Source organism: Diachasmimorpha longicaudata, chromosome 3 (genome assembly GCF_034640455.1).
Source record: "Diachasmimorpha longicaudata isolate KC_UGA_2023 chromosome 3, iyDiaLong2, whole genome shotgun sequence".
In the NCBI taxonomy this organism is placed as follows: Eukaryota; Metazoa; Arthropoda; class Insecta; order Hymenoptera; family Braconidae; genus Diachasmimorpha; species Diachasmimorpha longicaudata.
This window is the reverse complement of record NC_087227.1, coordinates 9629783-9649079: the sequence shown is the minus strand read 5'-3', so window position 1 is coordinate 9649079 and position 19297 is coordinate 9629783. Positions and strand designations below refer to the sequence as shown.

The 19297-nt window shown below is 41.1% G+C and overlaps 3 protein-coding genes and 1 long non-coding RNA gene across 14 annotated transcripts in view; 3 read left to right on the top strand and 1 right to left on the bottom strand.

Moving 5' to 3' along the window:
• The window catches only part of LOC135160513 (transcription factor hamlet-like), a 93322-nt gene extending 87768 nt beyond the window's left edge, over positions 1 to 5554 (top strand). For all 5 annotated transcript variants that reach the window (XM_064117133.1, XM_064117132.1, XM_064117134.1 and 2 more), the window contains one exon: positions 825 to 5554. In XM_064117133.1, coding sequence (XP_063973203.1) covers positions 871 to 2151 — 1281 coding nt within the window. In that variant the 5' untranslated portion in view covers positions 825 to 870 and the 3' untranslated portion in view covers positions 2152 to 5554. The remainder of the gene's footprint in view (positions 1 to 824) is intronic.
• A 165-nt stretch (positions 5555 to 5719) lies between these two features.
• On the top strand, positions 5720 to 9441 carry LOC135160526 (uncharacterized). The gene is made up of 3 exons (XR_010298579.1): positions 5720 to 6909; positions 6978 to 7094; positions 7236 to 9441. It is a non-coding gene; the product is annotated as an uncharacterized LOC135160526 (long non-coding RNA).
• A 423-nt stretch (positions 9442 to 9864) lies between these two features.
• LOC135160507 (polypeptide N-acetylgalactosaminyltransferase 13-like) lies at positions 9865 to 14123 on the bottom strand. Of its 4 annotated transcripts, none has more exons than XM_064117124.1 (11): positions 14077 to 14123; positions 13469 to 13631; positions 12793 to 12947; positions 12492 to 12601; positions 12207 to 12387; positions 11979 to 12148; positions 11737 to 11904; positions 11298 to 11397; positions 10754 to 11163; positions 10249 to 10658; positions 9865 to 10161 (listed from the first exon to the last, which is right to left on the bottom strand). In XM_064117124.1, the coding sequence occupies exons 3-11, from the start codon at positions 12927 to 12929 to the stop codon at positions 10027 to 10029; spliced, it is 1821 nt and encodes a 606-aa protein (XP_063973194.1). In that variant the 5' UTR covers positions 12930 to 12947; positions 13469 to 13631; positions 14077 to 14123; the 3' UTR covers positions 9865 to 10026. The 4 variants fall into 4 exon arrangements, with proteins under 4 accessions (XP_063973194.1, XP_063973193.1, XP_063973192.1 ...); XM_064117123.1 differs by having other exon boundaries at positions 13469 to 13634; positions 14077 to 14122; XM_064117122.1 differs by having other exon boundaries at positions 13469 to 13634; positions 13763 to 14082.
• LOC135160502 (structural maintenance of chromosomes protein 4) lies at positions 14118 to 19266 on the top strand. 4 transcript variants are annotated; one of them, XM_064117108.1, is made up of 2 exons: positions 14118 to 14255; positions 14764 to 19266. In XM_064117108.1, exon 2 carries the CDS (start codon positions 14820 to 14822, stop codon positions 18897 to 18899), a length of 4080 nt encoding a protein of 1359 aa, XP_063973178.1. In that variant the 5' UTR covers positions 14118 to 14255; positions 14764 to 14819; the 3' UTR covers positions 18900 to 19266. The 4 variants fall into 4 exon arrangements, with proteins under 4 accessions (XP_063973178.1, XP_063973180.1, XP_063973177.1 ...); XM_064117110.1 differs by having other exon boundaries at positions 14222 to 14322; XM_064117107.1 differs by having other exon boundaries at positions 14224 to 14356.
• Positions 19267 to 19297: the final 31 nt, after the last annotated feature.

Genomic DNA, 19297 nt, shown 5'->3' with positions numbered 1-19297 from the left:
ACACAAAACTCCTCACCTCGAGTCATCAACCCTGAATGCACTAAACGCTCCTGAGTTGCCTCATCTCCGTCAACCCCGCATTAAACGCCTCTTTTCCCGTTTCCGACTGACAAATAACGGACAATCCATCACACTGGATCACCGCGTTTAAAGCAACTGATGTTAGAAAAGGCCCCCGAAACACTTTCATTCTTTATCTACATTCAAATCTGTCATAAGTGCTCTCTAAACTGTCATTTATTCACTCCTAATCGTTTTTTAAAAGTGGAATTATTACGAAATATTTGAATTGATAATTTTCGTGGTCTTGACACCACATCCGGTCCGGAAAATTTTCTTTACCTGAATAAACGAAAACTACAAATGTTGACCCATAGAAAAGCGATCAATCAATCAATTGAAACTAATTATTGTTTACTGAGTTGAATGAGTTTCCGAAAAAAGGCCCCGAAATCTCCATATCAGTTTACTCTACAAAAAATTTTATAACAAAATTGTCTGCTGGCCAAGCAAGGCGTTGGGTAAAAGAAAAACACCTGGGAAATTGCTGTTACATTGCGTACAGAATAGTTATGTCACTAATAAATTAGTAACAATTTTCCGAATGGTAATTTAGCGCATTATTTCCTTCTACCATGGGATAATTCATAATTTACTACGTTCATTAGATTGAATATGATTTCTTATGAACTGATTATCCAGTTATTTTATTTCTATCATTATTGTTTATGATTTTTTGAAATAAACTCAACGCCCCTTTCATCATCGGCACCCACCCCATAAGACATTATTCTCAAGATCCGAAAAACATTGACTGCTTTCAGATCCTCCTGAAGACTCAAATAATCTGAGGCGTCCTGAGGCCCTGTGATGAGTGGCTATCTCGGCACTCTCTCCCCGTTCGATCACGACTCAAAGTACCCACCAGCAGCGATGCGGGAGAAGGACTCGAGCCCTCGAAAAATGCCAGGCCACATAAGCCCAAAACAGGCGAGCATTTATCCCCTGAGTGTCCGTGTAACGGATCCCGAAGAATTACCGTACGACCTTAGCCATGGAAATTCCCGCAGCAGCCCATCCCTCCTGAGCCAACAGCCGCACATGAGTCCAGCAGCAAGACCACCCCAATCCCACCAGGAACAAGAGAGCAATGACTGCGAGCCCCTGGATCTGCGTGTCGATCACAAGAAGGAGCATCTCCGTGATGAAAATCAGAATGACATCGAGGTGCTCAATCAGAATGGTCTGGGATTACCCTATCACACTGTCCTCTTTCCCCAGCATCATGCAGTCCATCCTCTGGTACTGGAAGCCATGTACAGATCCCACCATCAGCCACCCATCAATGAACTACCAAAAATTCAGGTGCGAGCACTGCCAACAATGGTGCCACTACCCACCAATCGTTTCTCCACAACATCAACATCATCAACGTCATCACAGAGACCCTCGAGTCCAGTACCTAGCCAACAGAGCCCAGTTCCCAATGCCCCAACACCTCAGCCATCAGCGAGTCTTCCAACTTATTCGGTGTCAGTGTCCAGTGGTATGAAACCCAAGGACCGTTACTCCTGCAAGTTCTGTGGAAAGGTCTTCCCCAGGTCGGCAAATCTCACTCGACATTTACGCACTCACACAGGCGAACAGCCCTACAAGTGTAAATACTGCGAGAGATCCTTCAGCATCTCCAGCAATCTTCAGAGACACGTCAGGAATATTCACAATAAGGAGAAGCCCTTCAAGTGTCCACTCTGCGAGAGGTGTTTTGGACAGCAAACGAATCTTGATAGACATCTGAAGAAACACGACTCAGATGGGCCTACGATACTTGACGAGGTACGCTCCAGATATCATGGACAGCTCCCAAGGGCTGATGAATCGTACTTCGAGGAGATCAGGAGTTTCATGGGGAAGATTACGTCTCAGAGACAGGGGATACCGTATTTTCCGGGACTTTTGGGACCATCTGCTGATGACTTCAGGAGTGACAAGCAGCAACTGCAGATGGAGGAGAAGAGAGGCGACTCTTCGTACTTCAGCGATCGGGATAATCTCAGCAGCAGGTCGAGCAGCAGTGCCAGCAGGGCGGAGAGTGTTCACGAGGATCAGAGGGAGAGTAACACCCCTCCATCACCTGGCAACAATACCTGAAGGGTTTTATACTAGATTTTTGTATCATGAGTTACCGATTTGAATTCTGTGATGGATTTGAGAGAGGACAATTGTGAGACTCCCTGGCCAGCAGATGCTGGCGTTCAGGGATATCATCTCTTTATGACACTCGGCGGAATGTCGGTGTATAAAAATGAAATATTTAATCGCATAAAATTATGAGCGGTGAAAGTGAGAATGTTGTGCGATAAAAAAAAAAAAATCTTTCTTTCGAATAGTCGAAAAGCATTTAGTTCAGCACGAGCATCGGGTAATCTCGTAATCGCTTCATTTTTTTCTCTCTCTCTCGTCTTATTTCGTCAGAAAAACGAGAAAGGTATTCGTGGAAAATGTGGTAGAAATACAGGTGGATAACGTTGCAACAGATGGTGAAGGAAAATAAAAAAAGTGGTATCGGTGGGTAAAATTGGTCCATTCGTTCCGGTAGGAAGTGGACGGGTTGACGATGGATTTTACGACCTAGAAAGTGAATTCAGAGGCAGATAAGGGGGATAGCTTCACTGCTAATACACTCAGATAGGTTTGTCGATCGAGTCGATAAACCCTAGTTGGTGAAAAGGATTAGAAATCGAATGGGCGTTCACCGTCGACACCTCACTCAATGAACCGAACATTTGCGAATGGGAAGGATCCAATTAAATATGAAATACTCCAATTAAATGTTGGAAAATATTACGAGAGAGGGAGAGGTTGTCAATACTTGCCAATACTTCAAGTACAAAATGTTTTTTTGTCATTCAATTTCCAATATTTTTCCGTGAAAATTCAGGACCAGAGCCGGGAATTTTCCCTTCACCATTTCATGACAGATAGCTCCAACAAGTCCACCAAAAATGCAGTTGGCTTCATCTCGCGTGCCTCCCCCAACAAAAAATCATAAATTACAATCCAACAAACCTCCCTCCTCCCTCGGGCTGAAAGGGAAGGGAGGGGAGGAATATTATAGTTGCAATTCTGGAAGGCGTGCATACAACCATGGTGTCGGTGAAGTACACATAAAAGTAAGAGAGGAAATGGCGCGATCGTGGGAAGGAGGATGAAACGTGCCTGGAAGATATTACCGTGGTATTTCCAAGTCAAAGTGAAGGAAAAACGAGAGATATGAAAATTGTAACGGACTTCGTAGTCTATTTTTTCATCCCATTTCATTTTTATTTTTCGCTCAACATTTCTCTCATTTTTTTCTCTCTCTCTCTCTCTCTCCGCGAAACGGGATGAACGCAGCATCCGCGCCTACTTATGCACACGAAAGTGGCAATCGAGGCATTTCCTCTCCCCCATTGAGCCCAGTGGCAACTTTATGCTTGTACTCGAGTAGAAGTGAAGTGATATGGCCTCAACTGCCAAGTATAAACTCTCTACGACGATTTAATCGGAGCGCGTATGTATCCGACTTCTTTTTCCGCTGCAACCCTTCTCTCCAGGAGCTCAAACTTTCTAACTGATGGGGGAGACTCTGCACGTCACTCTCAGCCATCTCAGTTTATTTATGCAAAATGATGCTCAAATGATCCCCGCCTTGGCAAGCATCAATTGAAGGTTTTTTTCACATTTTTTCTTTTGTCGTTGACTAATATCGTTTGTAATTCTGTTTTTAAGAGAATTTTGACTCGGCAATTTTTTTTCTCTTCTCTCCTGGTGATGCACATACGCGTTTGAAAGTGCCGGCCTCGGTCTGCTCTTGCGTTACAGTTGCTGCCACGCCCCAGCATCTCCCATGCTCATCTCGGGAAAGTGAAACGCAATAAACGCGAGACCTGGGTTATACGACACATGTTGATTGATACTTCGGTGGTACCGGGGGTTAATTCATCACCTCTACTCTCCCTCGCGAGCAAATTGCCGTTATGTGGGGATCGTTAAAGTGCAGAGTACATAAGGTATTATCAAAATTTTATTTTTTCGATAAATGAAAATTAGCTTTGATGAAGAAACAGCGGAGGAAAGGAAGGGGAGGGGGGAGGAGAATGAGATATTTAGGGGATAGTGTTGGACAATACTGGGAATCATTGGAATTTCATGAATAGATCACTTGTTATTCGCAGATGAATTGCATTGAATTGATACAGGCGGAGAAAAATGGGGAAATTGGAAATTTTACGCAATAGTCGAACAATTTTTCAATTATTCCTTGGCATTGAACTAGGATTTACAGTTCCCATTGATTTTTCATCGATATTTCTGTGAAGAAATTCCGGAAAAATTCAATGCAACTGATAAAATATAAAGTTTGTAATTTCCTGGTACTTTCCATGAAAGCATGAATTTTTCCATAAAAAATTTAAATAAAAAAATTCCTCTTTCTTTCACAATTTGTCTTGAATTTGTTTTTGCTATTTTTAAATTTTCTCGGCCATTTCACTTTTTTATGCTCTCGAATCAAAATTTTAGCTGTCCTATTCATGAAATACTAGCACGTCTCGTCGAGCTCGTAATTCTATATTTTTTTCCTCCCGGAATAAAGATTTTTTTTTTTTCGCTCCCGTTTCACTTGATTTCTCCGCGACTCTTTAATACCGCACAACATTTGAGAGCGTTAGATCACACGGTAAAAAATGAGAAAAGTTTTTTTTTTATTATTTACGCCGCACGTACCTAAGCAAATTTCAAACATTCTTCGTACTTACGATTTTGTAAATAACGAGAATCACAGGATTGATATAAATAATATATATGAAGAGTTTTATGTCTCGAGTTTAATGTAAAAAAGAAATTTGTTAATATATCAATGTAGATTTAATATAGAAAATAAGTTTTATGTTATTGTAGCGAGAGTAGACTTCGTATCGAGGCTCAATTTAGGTGATTAATTGGAGTTTCTCCGAGTGTATTATTGTTTTTCATTAGTTATTGTATATACCGTAAAATAGTCAGAGCGAACGTCGAGAGAACAGCCGTATAATAAGCTCACAATTTTGCGATTATCGACGTTCTATCGAAATCAGGAATCATTCAGTTGAAAAATCATTCGAGTCCGCAGAATTACTTTGCCTACAAATGAACAATGGAAATTATTAGAACTTTTGTACATCAATTTTTTAATTAAGTAAACACTTTTCTTACAATTTTTTCCATTTTTTCTAAATAAAATCATTCGAAAATGAGCGGAATTTCACGTTCATGTGGAACTTAAAGAAAAGCTCTGACGCTCAACAAATAAAAAAAAAAACCCAAGGACTTGGATCCTTTTTCATTCAATTCGGATGATTCCTCGTGGGCAACAACGACACCGCCATTTTTTACGAGCTCATGAGTATTCTTGGAGTAGAAAAATGTCTCTCGAAAAGTAAATAATAAATTTGGAGAGCGAAAGAAGAATCGCCACATCTTCGTAACATTTTTTTTTGCACATTATTATTGTGCAGAAAACCCACCGAATGAGAATATCGAGTAAAATGAATAAGGGAATAAAAATACAATCGAAAGAATCGATCGTCTTCGATGCACTCATATCGATTCGATCGGGAGTGTCTCAACTTTCGAAATCGAGCCGCAAGGCTGACGCCAAAGTCGTTTCACTTTCTTTCAGTGCCCGGTGGTTAAAACAATAACTCTTAATATTAAAAAAATAATAATGTGACAGTTCCTTTGATGACCAAACGACAACCACAGGAGAAAAAAAAATCAGGCGAAAATTGTGGCTCACGATTTTTTATTATAAATAAAGGACAGAATTCAAAGATGAATAATAAATTTCCTGGAAATTTATCACAAGTTCTTTCTTTCCAATTCGAGGCGAAAAGAATTTTTCCTGGATTTTCTTAGAAATTTCTCCTTGATTTTTTTCCTCCGGGTGAAAGGGTTAATCCCAATAAAAAAATGTATATTTTTTTTTCACGAAAATACAGTTCTGTTAATAGATTAATTACTCTAGGGGCGAGTGAATTCCCCAATGAATTGAGGATAAATAGTTCGAATGAGTGATTTTATTCGGAGGGGGATGTCGCTATGAATTCAACCGACTCATTTCTGAATTAGTTTTTACTACGATTGTGATTTTTTCAAGGTTACCGATTTATACGTAAAGTAGAGGCACGAGAAATAGCCATTGAAGTAAGAGATAATGAGAATGAGCCGACTCGTGTTTAGTCTTAAGGAGAACATTTCTCAGGTACATCTGGCTGATGATCCTGTGTCATTATTAAACGTGAATAAATAATGATCAGCGGAATTCCTGACAGATGCACCTGCGATAATAAATAAAGCTGAAAATGCATCATACAATTTTTTTCTTGATTAATGATTTTAGGTAGAAGAAGTAATAATTAATAACGAGAGGGACCAAAATGATACTCAATATTCGTTGAATTGCTGCAAGTGCCCATGCTATTGGTCAATTGTTGATTGAATAAGCTTCTAGCATAGTCACGTGTTTAGCCTAGTGGTGACTGTATATATTGTCAATACTGTAATATTTGAAATAACGAGAAAAATGTTGGATGAAAAATTTATTCGATATTAAAACAACATACGAAGTTACGTTTTATTTGTCCTTAATGCCGTGAATGGGCTTTTTAAACCTTGATTATTGCGGCTGGATGGCACGATCATGAGGGGAAAAAAAGGAGAAGAAGTGCAGGAACGTGCGAGAAAAACACCAAGAGAGTCCGGCTTTCACCTCTCGCTGGAGTGGACGATCATCAGGTGGTTGGGTGTTGGTTTTTAGTCTCCACCTTCTATTGCTAATTTTATCAGGATAAATCAACAGAGAACTGGGTTAACAATTCAAAAATCAAGGTAGGAGAAATTTTACTTTTTTTTGCTTTATATGCGCTCTAATTAATTATTTTTATGGCATTATGCAGGGAAAGGTAACGCATTTTGATAGTGAATGACCTATCTTCCGAACTAATAGTTAATTGATCAAATAATCGGGAATACAAATATCGAATGACATGACCGACTTCAAAATTAAATAAATGGTGAGTGCTATTAATGTTTGAACTATTCAAAATAAATTTGTTGCAATGCAAATAAATTCAATTTTTCTTCGCAAGATCTCTCCACGAATTTTTTCTCCCGCGCCTGAAATTCTTCTCAATCGAAATGATTCTTTTTCTCAGGCCTCCAACAATTAATGTGAGAACCGGAGAATTTTTTACTTGGTCAAGTGAGGGTCATAGGTGTGTGAGAACCGGAACACTGGACGACAGCGAAAGACGTGACCGAGTAGACAAATTATGTGTAAAGATGCTCCACGAGTTCCGGACAAAGAGACCCCTTTGAAAATAATAATGCCCAAAAGATCCTCTCCCTACATTTTTACGGAAAGTAATTAAGCTCCAGCTCTCGTGAATTCCATGTTTTTCATTTCGTTTAATCCTGGGAATTTGAAAGTAATACGAAACCCCCGGATTAATCTGCTCATCACGTGCCAAAGTTGGGATGAAGGACGGGGATAAAAAAAAAATGAAGCAGGGCGGGTAACAGCATGAGAATTTACTCCAGCGATGGTACTGGGCTCTCTTGGCCTCAGTAAGGACATGACTTTGACCCACATTCAGGTATAAACTGTGTCGCTACGTTTACATGGGATGCAATTCACCTACAACGTGCTGCAGACATGAGATGAAAAGGGAATTGTTGAATTTTTTTTTTTCATCTGGAATTTATTCTGCTCTCGATTGCAATTGCTCTTTAAACCATCAACCGCATGGAATGAAGGGAAATTGCTAGCATTCTACTCCCAGTTTCACTACTTGCGCTGATGATTGTTTTTAGTTTATGTTTATTGTCTCCTGTCGCGCGGTTAAATTCCCTTTATTTATTTTACTATTTTGCCATCGCATTTTTCTCCACAATGAAAGCAATGGAATCTTTCCAATTCAGGTGTTGGATTTTTTCAGTTGATTGTCCTATGATAAGGGAAAAAAATGTTCTAAAATGAATGAGTTAAAAAGTTCAAATATTTATTAGCATAATGAGAAGAATTCGAATTCAATTCAATACAATACATAATGAATTATTCATGGTGGAAGAAAACGATGTGCAAAATAACCATTCCGAAGTATATTACTGATTTATTAGCAAAAATAAGTCGTCCACAGGGAATACAGCAGCAATTTCCCACTTGTCTCATATTGTAGCGAACCGGTGGAATGGTTTATGGAGACTGGAGATAGCCATATCCATAAATTAGAATTATTATTGATTTTTGAAGTTGCCAGGTCGTTAGTACAACTATTAATTTTTTTAATATTACCGTCTACCTACGCATGTCAATTAATCTTATTATTTGACTGAAAATCAATTGTGCAGTAGTCAATCTAATTAAGTAGCAGAAATAATCAAGTTATTCCGAAGGGGTCATCTCCTGACATTCAATGAAGTTTATTTCCCTCGCATAAAATGCTCAACACGATTCCCACAAGAAACCGGAAAAAGGTGTTGACCATTAACTTAATTAACCACTGGACACCATAAAAATTCTCTTAACGATGATGATATTAAAACAAAACCGGCGGATCAGGGTTCATTTCGCGTAGCGGAAGAGGAATACCCAGGAAGAAAAATAACTGTTTCTTCATTAATTATTTTTTAACAGGAATATGAATTTTCGAAAAATTTCAGAAAATTTGCCTTGAGGATCGAGATCAAGGCCTAGATATTCCATGCAAACGCAATGGAACAATAATATGGACTAGAGGAAGTGTAAAAAATAACCCGAAGTCCATCAATCCCCCATAAACAGGATAAAAACACTTTATTGTCATTTTTTTTTATACACAATGTTATTTTTCCTTGGAATAAGCAAATGAGAACGCAGACGTTATCTGCGTTAACGAGGACTTGAAATTAGAGGCAGCTGGCTGAGCGCAACCTTGTAGATGATGAGACAGAAGCGATGCAGCCTCGCGGGTATGAATCATCCAACAATTGTCCGGTCAATTCGAATGTTCACCAGCCATGGCGATGAGGACTCATGCCACTGCCGAATTAGTCCAGCTGTCGTGTTCTTTATTTTTTTTCCCCCCAATCCAGGAACGGACCTCAAGGTGAGAGAGGAGCCTGTCTCGGCGACATTGGGCTGCACAAGGTAAAGTACAGTGATAATGATGCCACGTATTTTATTTTTTTTTATTCATTCTCTCCTCACGAATATGGAGAGGAGTGGAGGAACCTGTTTGGAACGCAACCGCAGGGACTTGTTGATGAGTATCATTGTAATATGATGAACGCAAAATCAATGATAATGGGAATTATGAGTCAGGAAGTTGGGGGGGAAAAATGGTGCTATTGAGTCACCTGTTGCGGATAGATGGGCCGGGCTTGAGACACCCACGTGCGTCATTCGTAGATGATGCGCTGGAATGATTGATCATTTAAGTTGGAGTTATCAATTTATCGTGAATTCTTCGGATACTGAGAGTACTGTGGGGAGTAGCGCTCGTAATGTCTAGAGGAAGAGTAATCAATCATGACGGGGATATTGAAGAAAAAATTCGTCATTTGACGATGACGGAGTCAATATACTGCGGGAGCAATTTGTTAGCCTTATTATTAATGTTTATCATTTTATTGAGGGGATTCGTGATGGTTTTGATTGCTGGGAAAGTTCTGAGGATTTATTTTAACGTGAATTACAAGTAGATTATTTTTATTATTCCATCACAGTTCATAAATCCTGAATTGAGAGATGTTAATCATGATTTTCCTTCGGACGAGAAATTTCTATAGCTCATCTTACTCCAGAATAAATCAAACAACAGTTGAAATTAAATCGTTTATTCACTGTATAAAAAACTTATGCAATCAAGTTAACAAAATTAATCTCATGGCGTTGATATTTAATGCGCGTGTGAGTTGAGTATTTACACGTGTGAAAAACAAATATTCTCCGATAAAACCTGCTGATTATTTCCAGGCGATCGTTTCTAGTTTCCATTGTTGCTCAATATTTCCATTGCAGGTGGCTATTACAGGGCCCTCCTTGCTCTCTGGATTGACATGGAGACACATTTTACTGGCCGTGTGAATCAATGCCCTCGTCTAGAGAAAATAAAAATGCAATTAATTTCTCTTGAGTGAAAATCATGGGAAACTAAAGGGTAATCGTGCAAAGATGGTGTGTCTCACATGTTGATCGTAACTCCACTTTTGCTTGAAGAGCCCACTGCACGCCATTATCTTCACCTTCGGCCTCTCATGCCTGGTATCTCGTTCAGGTGCATCCATACACAAACTCTCATCAGTCATAATGATCCCTGATTTAGTCATTACAAACATCTGACTGAGATTGGGGGGATTCATGCAAGGCTCGTAAGCAGCGTAGCCCGCTGGTTGGGCGTATATACCTTTGGCTATTGGTTTCATAATGCATTTCTCGTATTGTATGTGCATTATTCGTCCGAAGAAACGATCGTCTTTAGGGAAAAAGTGATCTGGCCAAACGTTATCTAAGTACCACTCGAAATTTTTGCATTTCAATTGTTTACGTAATTCCAGACGAGATCGAATTTGCTGCTTGTCTCGGAGTCTTGCTGCCTCTGAAGTAAATATTTTAAAGGGCAATGATTTATAATAACATGCAATTTAATGAGACAATTTGATAAATTAATGATAATTAATTAATGGCAATTACCTGGATTGAATTTGAAATAAAATTCAGCCCACTCATCCATCCAGACGAGTGCAACTCTCGCGAGATTGCCATAAAGAATTTCCCCGACTCCACCCGGAAACGTATACGGTGATGACTTCCTGAAGAGATGACCGACGTGTGAACAAGGCGCTATTTCAACACTCCCACCGCACTGCCAAACACGAAACGAGAGCTCGAGATTCTCGCCGCCCCATATTTTCATTTGTTCATCATAACTTCCCAGTTTAAAGAAATATTTTTTATCCATGGAAAATAATCCACCAGCCATTGCGGGGGTCTTGAAGGGGTCAACGATGTTCTCACGGCGTTCTTTCATCAGTGGGCCACTCAGGGTCAGCCACCGGAAGTGAAGATCCCAATTGAATGCGCCCCAGTGCAGCTCGAAAGATCTTTAAATTTTTAGGCCTCATTATTTTTCAATAAGACCGAATTTTTATAACTCTTTTCCGTAATTTCAACATCAACAAATTGATAAACCCATCTTTAACATGACAATTGAATTTCCCCATTAAATTGTGCTCACCTGGTGTACGCAAATGTATTATCATTGATGATATCTATTACAGGTGACACGACCCTCGTTCTATCCTTAGAAATAGCCTCAAGAAGTGGCTCGAGCCATCCTAAATGAACAGAAATTAATTCTTCCGCTCAGGAATCGAAACACGTGCGAAAATAATTCATCAAAAAATCTAGGGCAAAGAATCCAGTTGATTCAACGATTCTAACGAATTTGCATTGACTTCCTTATTAATTTGTTAACAGAAATAATCGTTTTCTTTGAATAAAAAAAATTGAAAAAAAATCGTGCTGAAGAACTCCTACATAATAAATCTAAACAATACTTTCTATCAGACATTTACAAGACCTATTAAAAAAACATGCAGCTTTTTCAATGAAATTTTTTCGTACGTGAGGAGATACCTGTAATCAACATTTCAGTGTTGACATAGCTTACCTACCAACCGTGCATTCGCAGTGTGCATCGAGGAATGTAAGTACTTCACCCGCGGCCTCCCTCGCACCGAGAAGGCGTGCGTTTATGAGACCCACTCGTTCGTACGATCGTAAAACTCGAGTTGGTATGTCCAGGGTCTTCACGTAATCCTCCAATGGTTGTTTCAAAAATTCTGAAAACCATAAATACTCTAACAATGTCTCAACATTATGGTTTTACGATGAAAATGGAGTAATTTCAATTTACCCCGATCGCTATTGTCATCAACTAAAAGAATTTCCGTTAATAAGTCGGGGGGAGATCTGGACATTACACTGTGAACTGTTCGCAGGAGTGTACTCCAGGCCTCATTATGGAATACTATAATCACAGAGGTTTTGGGAAGTCCTGACAGCTTTGAGTACCTTGTTATACACCTGAAATTTATTATCAAATATAATATAAATACAACGAAGAAGATTTTACGTGATTTACTTTTTCTTCCTGACGTCTGGAAGACTTCGATTCAGTGGAATACGATCACTAGCCATTAAATTGAACCTATTGATCTGGAACAGTTGCTGCATTACGATAAAGTCCTTTGGTGAGATTAAAACAGGCTCTCCATTCTTTCCGTTGAATGGCTTCGGGCTAAACATATTTTTATTTACAATTTCTGAAAGAAAATTAGCGAAATCAATGAACAAACTCATCGAAGAGCAATGAATAATAATGAACAATTATTGGAAATTCTCTGGAAGTACTTCATCTAGTATTCACCTTTCGTGACATTCGGACTCTTCAAGGGATCCACCGAATCCCCTATGTAGTGTCCAACAACCACATGAATCCCTCTACGATCTATATAGTCCTTCTGATCATCTAAAAGCCTAGAAAAAAAAGAGGTATTCAGTGAACGTATCCAATAATTTTTCGTGGAATTCATTCGTCACGCTCTGAGGGATGGTATAAAACGGTGGTATGCCACTTGCCCCCGGGGAGATGAGAATTTCCAGTGTCATTATCCCGGCGTAACTGTTAATCGAGGACAACAGTTGGTGGAAGGCTGCACTCTACTCACCTCAACGATACGTAGTCATCACTGTAATCGTTGCCACGCTGTCTGTTGTGGGACCATATCAGCACCATGCAGATGATGAAGATGGTTGAGATGAGGAGGGGCCAGGCGCGAAATATTTTTCGCAACTGTGGCCACATTTTCCGTGATTTTTCAACCTTGAAAATGAATTTATCATCATCTAGGGGACATATTAATTTTTTTCATGCTTCTGGAATTCAGTTGGCAATTTTTTACCGGAAAAAAAATTTGCAATGATGTTTCAACTTCATTGAGGTACGTACAAAGAGCATTCTTCTATTAATATCGTGTGGAAAGAGCGAGGAGAACTATAGAACCGTAAAGGAGAGAATCAGTTGTATAGAAGAAAGGGATAATGAAAATAATGATGATGATAGTATTCCACTAAGTGAAGAACCTCCAATTTACTTTGCCCTCAGGTTTTCATAATGATCTCAAGGATCCATAAAACAGCACTATCAAGAACACCAGGGGATTCTCCTACATCACCACAAAGGAATAGTTGAATTCACGAAGAAATAACTTCAGATTTAATAGAAAAAAATTTTGGCAATCAAAGGAGATATAGAATTTACGCAAATGAGAAAGCTGACACCAAAATTTTCACTCCGCAAAAGAAAAATCCAGAAGAAGAAAGAAAAATATCCAGTGAACTCACCTTATCCAAAATTTAGAGTCGACTTCTCCCTTCACTAATGATCTATGAATATGCCATTATCTGCTCTAATTACATCAGTCACTCCGTTCTAAGTCTTCCACAAATTGTTATCATGGGCCTCGTTCTCTGGGTCAGGTCATCGCGTGAGTTTGAAGATCATTTTCTGCTGAAATTGCGTAATTATTGCATTATCATCAGCTGAATTGCGTACGACCTCCCTTCAACGATCCCCAAAATTCTAAATGAATAATGAACCACGACTAGACATTCTCAACTCGTCTGAAAATCACTCACACTTTTCCTCAATTTTTCTCGCAAACAGTGTCAGAACAACATCCCAGGATGTCAGCGCAATAGATCATTCTCTCAACAGTACATTTATGGTCAACTCCAGGACGCAGAATTTAATCCTTTCCCAATCATCGATTCCCCACTATTTATCGGTTAATATCGTGTGAAAAATCAGTGACAAATGGCAGAATAAATTTATAAACTTCCCGCCATGTTCACAAGTACCTCGCGGGATTTTTGTTATGCAAAAGAGTGATGAATTCCAAAGTGAAATGAAAAAAAAAAAACAACAAAATCGGTGGAAGATGAGTACGTACGCGGAGGATTCTGTGGTATACAGCGATGTGGTCTGAGTCCAGGTCTCCAGGTCCCCGGAAAGTACAGTTATAAGTACATCCTCTATAGGATGTTGAGCCGGAGAAGGGACATGCGCAGAGCGAGTGCGCCGAAAATGTTTACGTTTTGAATTTGACGGTTGGGAGAACCAGAGAAAAAGGTAATTGTGAGATTTTTTGAGTTTTGTGGGACTTCGAGGACAAAAATTCATGGTCACAAAAATCAAGGTGTGTTTGGGATGATTGGTGGTGATTTTTAGAGGTTAGTGCATCCCGCAGTCTTATGGAGACAAAGTGTTTGCCGGTTTTTTGACCTAACCTCATTCTCGTGAAGATTGCTTCAAGAAATCTGTCGGGGAATTTGATGCGGAATTTTTTGGTAATGGGACAGCGAAGGTGGGTAATTAGGGGGAATTATCATTCCTTTCTCTTCATAATTCATGGGAAGAAGTTTATTTCGTCGATTGAGTGGATATTTTAATCGATTTTTTCCCCCAGAGAACTCAACTTTAAGAGAATGACAGAAAATTTCTCTTTGAATGGTCAATTAACCGGAAGCGGTCGAGTGAATTTTTTTGACTTTGCTTCTATTTTTAAGGACCTTTTTGAGGGTCTAAGAGGACGTGAATTTTTTAAATCGAATCCGATGTGCTATTCATTTGTTTCCAGCATTGCTTCACTAACACAGTAAGTGTTGGTACACCAAAAAAATCGGCCCATCTAGAATGGCGAAGCACCCTCAGCCCCAGAATCCCGACCCCGAAGGGATGGAAGTTGACGGGAACGAGCCTCCGACCTACGACTCAGACGAGGAGGGAGGAATTAGAATAGACGAAGATATTTACATCCCTCCACCCCCTAAAAAGCTCACCGAGCACTCCAGCAGTGACCCCCGCCTGATAATCTCCAAGATTATCAACAAAAACTTCAAAAGTTACGCAGGAAGCGTCGAGATAGGGCCCTTTAACGTTTGCTTCTCTTCAATAGTGGGACCCAATGGCAGTGGCAAGAGCAACGTCATCGACTCCATGCTCTTCGTGTTCGGTTACAGAGCGACTAAAATCCGTTCCAAGAAAGTCTCATCGTTGATCCACTCATCGAATGAGCATCCCAACTGCTCGAGCTGTACAGTCTCTGTGCACTTTCGCAAGATCATCGACAAGCCGAACGAAACCTACGAGGAAGTCCCGGGAAGTGAGATCATCATATCTCGCACAGCCTTCAAGGACAGTTCCTCCTTCTACGAATTGAATGGACGAAAGGTCCAATTCAAGGATATTGCCAAGCTGCTGAGACAAGAGGGTGTCGACCTCGATCACAATCGTTTCTTGATTCTCCAGGGTGAGGTGGAGCAGATTGCCCTTATGAAGCCCAAAGGACAGAACGAGAATGACACAGGAATGCTGGAATTTCTCGAGGACATAATTGGCACAACGAGGTACAAAGAACCACTTGAAAAACTTGTCACCAAGGTCGAGATAATGTCCGAACGAGTTGTGGAGAGAACGAATCGTGTGAAAATGGCGGAGAAAGACAGAGACACACTAAAGGAGCCAATGCAGGAGGCTGTGGCTTATTTACGGATTGAAAATACAATTACTACATTGCAACACAAGTTGTATTACTGTAAAAAAGTCGACACTCTGGCGGTTATTAAAGAAAAAGAGGAATCCCACAAAGAATTGGAGAGTGATATAAATGATTTAAAGACCGAGATGGGAAAGGTACACGAGGAAAAAGACCATCTGGCGACGGAATTAAAGGAGAAATGTAAGAAGTGGGATTCGATACAGGCGAAACGAGACGCAGCAGCTGGTAAATTCGAGGAGATCAGGAAGAAGGACGAGGCCCTGCATGCAGAGCTCATTGAAACCAACAAGAGAAGAAAATCAAACATATCCACTGTCAAACTAGAGCAGAATAAACTAGAGGAGCTGTCAAAAGTTCCCGAAAAAAATGCAGCGGAGATCGACGAGTGTGAGGTCCTCATCAAGAGACAGGTCTCCAAGAAGGAGAAGGAGGAAGAGCAGTTGCGAGAGCTGATAGGTTCTTTAAAAGAGAAAACCGAGCCCCTGATGAAGAACCGAGCAGAGTTGGAGAAGAAACTGATCGATTACAGGAGGAACGTCAACGAGGCTAAGGCCAAGTTCGATTTAGCTGAGTCTGAACTTCAGATCTACACGTCAGTCGAACAGACGGAGCGAGAAAAGCTGGAGAAGCTGAAGGAGACCCTGCAGAATGCTGCCGAGACTCTGCGAGACAGAAAGGAACAGCTGGAAGTCTTCAAGAAAAAAATCCCGAAGACAGAGAAGAGTCTGAAAGACGCGAGCACTGAGCTTGCTGAAGCCAAAGCACAGGAATTAAATGCTGCTACCAATCTCAAGCGCATGAGACTCCAGTTTGAAGAGCAGAGGTCAGCAATGAATGCCTCCAAGTCGCGAAGTGCAGTCCTGGATTTTCTCATGCAGAAGAAGCGCGAGGGTCAATTGCCTGGAGTTATTGGACGGCTTGGAGATCTGGGGGCTGTCGATGCTAAGTACGACATTGCTGTCTCCACTGCCTGTGGGCCACTGGATCACATTGTCGTTGATACTGTTGACACTGCCCAGAAGTGCATCGAGTCCCTTCGCAGGGGGAATGTTGGCCGGGCTAATTTCATTCCCCTGGAGAAGCAGCAGCACTTGGTGGAGGTTTACAAGCAGAGACTGAATACACCGGAGAACGTTATCAGGCTGTTCGATGTCATCAAGGTCGAGGATGAGAGGATCCTCCCGGCGTTCTACTTTGGCCTGAGGAATACCCTACTCGCTGGAGATTTGGAGCAAGGTTCCAGGATCGCTTATGGTGCACAACGGTGGAGGGTTGTCACCATTCAGGGACAGTTGATCGAGACCTCGGGGACGATGAGCGGCGGAGGGCGGCCGGCCAAGGGTAGGATTGGACAGAAAGTTGTTAGAAACGAGCCCTCGACTGCTGATATCGATAAGCTACAGGGGGATCTTGACAGAATCTACGAGGAGTGCAATAGATTGAGAATGAAACAGCCACCGCTCGAGGAGCAGATCAGAGTTCTGACACCGGCGCTCGAGGAGATGACTCTCAATCGTGATAAATTTGAGATCGAAGTGCAAACGATTCAGGAACAGGCGCCCTCACTGAAGCAACAGCTCAAGGCCCAGGAAAAGAGGGTCATCGAGGCTAAATCCAGTCCTGAGAGGGTTCGCGAGTTGACGAAAGCTGTGGACAAGGCTCGAGGAAGACTAGAGGAGACTCAGGCTGACTCACAATCCACTGAACAAGCTGTTCAACGTATCAACGAGGAGATCGAAGAGTTGTCTGGAGGGAGGGTCAAAGAGCACCAAAAGAAGATATCGGATTTATCGAAGGCTATCGACAAAGCTCGGAAAGAGATCTGCAGACTTCAAGTCGGTATTAAGAGCTCTGAGAGAGACACCCAGAAGACGACTCAGCGAATAGATCAGCTGCAGGCTGACATCGAAATGTGTCAGAACAGGCTCAAGGAGATTCAGGTGGAAATTCAGGGCTGCGAGGAAGAAGCCAAGGGGGTCATCGATGAGATGAAACAGCATGAAACGGCTCTCGAGGAACGGGATATAGCTGGAGCGTCGTTGAAGGAGAAAATAAATAAACTTCAGGATCGAGAAAACAAAATGAAGGCCACGAAAATTGATTTGGATCAGAAATTCAAGACTAGTAGTAGCACAATGGCTGAACTGACGCAGAAGATCGACAAGTATGAACGGAGCATCAAGGCCCTCAAACTCACCGACATTCCGGACGAACCCACAGAAGAACTTGCCGATTACACTGATGAGGAGATCTCCAATTTCGATACCAGAACTGTCGCTAATAATCTTGCTGCTGCGCAAGAGAGACTTCCCCAAGAGATACCCAACATGCAAACTATCAAAGATTATCTGGAGAAAGACAAGGTCTTTATGGAGAGATCTGCACAGCTGCAGGAGGCCACCACTGCTAGAAATCAAATGAGGAATGCCTACGACGAAGCAAGGAAGAGGAGAGCTGAGGAGTTCCACGCGGGCTTCAACGTCATCACAACTAAGCTGAAGGAGATGTACCAGATGATCACTCTGGGAGGAGCCGCTGAGCTGGAGCTCGTCGACTCATTGGATCCATTCACCGAGGGCATCACCTTCAGTGTTAGACCTCCTAAGAAGTCCTGGAAGAATATCAGTAATTTGAGTGGTGGTGAGAAGACGTTGAGCTCACTGGCTCTCGTTTTCGCCCTTCACCATTACAAACCTACTCCTCTTTACTTCATGGACGAGATCGATGCAGCACTGGACTTTAAAAATGTCTCCATCGTCGGCCGCTACATCAAGGATCGAACGAAAAATGCACAGTTTATTGTCATCAGTCTTAGATCGGAGATGTTTGAACTTGCGGATGCTTTGATCGGAATTTACAAGACGTTCAATGCCACCAAGAGTGTTCCAGTTGATATGCAGAGGGTCTACAATGCTCATCCAGTGATTGAGGAGAGGGAAAGAGCGAAAGTTACGGAGATACGCCTTCGGAAAGGTTCACTTAGTCAGGTTGGTGTGGCTATTGAACGAAAATCCACGAATAGAATTCCCCTGACGTGTCCTGCCGCTCTGGAGAACATTGAGGATAACAGAGAGAACCTGGCACCTACCGATGTAGACTTGAATGAATCATTGTTTCCATTACCAGACCCTCCAGCTTCTGCCCTGACCCGGAGGTCTCTGGGAGGTGACACTCCTCTTACAACGCGACGATCTCTGAGAGAGACTAACCCCTAAATTTATATTTTCATTTTTTTTCGGTGAGGGGAATTCGAAGGTCATTGATCTCAAATTTCTACCGTATTCATGGACACGAGTTCTTCTAGTTTTAAGAAAGAGTTTAATAATTAGGTGAAGAATTGAAAGAATTTCTATTGGTCAAGATAGTAGTGCAAACAGAGCAGGGAAGTAAAGTTCAAATGTGACGTGCCACAAATCGAAACACAATCATTATAAATTAATAAATGCAAGGGTTTTTCATTTTGCAATCGATGGAGGAGCAAGATGTGATTTTATCTTAACATGACGGAATTCTTCTAGGTAATGGAGTATTAGTGAAATAAGTGGAATTATGACAATAAAGAAATGTATTAACTAAATAAGACATTTATAGAAAATTTTCGTTTTGTTTCCAT

Excerpts from the sequence above, each read along its gene's own strand:
- LOC135160507 (XM_064117124.1), bottom strand. The coding sequence starts at position 12,929 with ATGTGGCCACAGTTGCGAAAAATATTTCGCGCCTGGCCCCTCCTCATC. Across the intron at positions 12,149-12,206 it reads CCAGACGTCAGGAAGAAAAA|GTGTATAACAAGGTACTCAA; the intron begins GTAAATCACGTA and ends AATAAATTTCAG. Across the intron at positions 11,164-11,297 it reads AATACATTTGCGTACACCAG|ATCTTTCGAGCTGCACTGGG; the intron begins GTGAGCACAATT and ends AAAAATTTAAAG.
- LOC135160502 (XM_064117108.1), top strand. The coding sequence starts at position 14,820 with ATGGCGAAGCACCCTCAGCCCCAGAATCCCGACCCCGAAGGGATGGAA.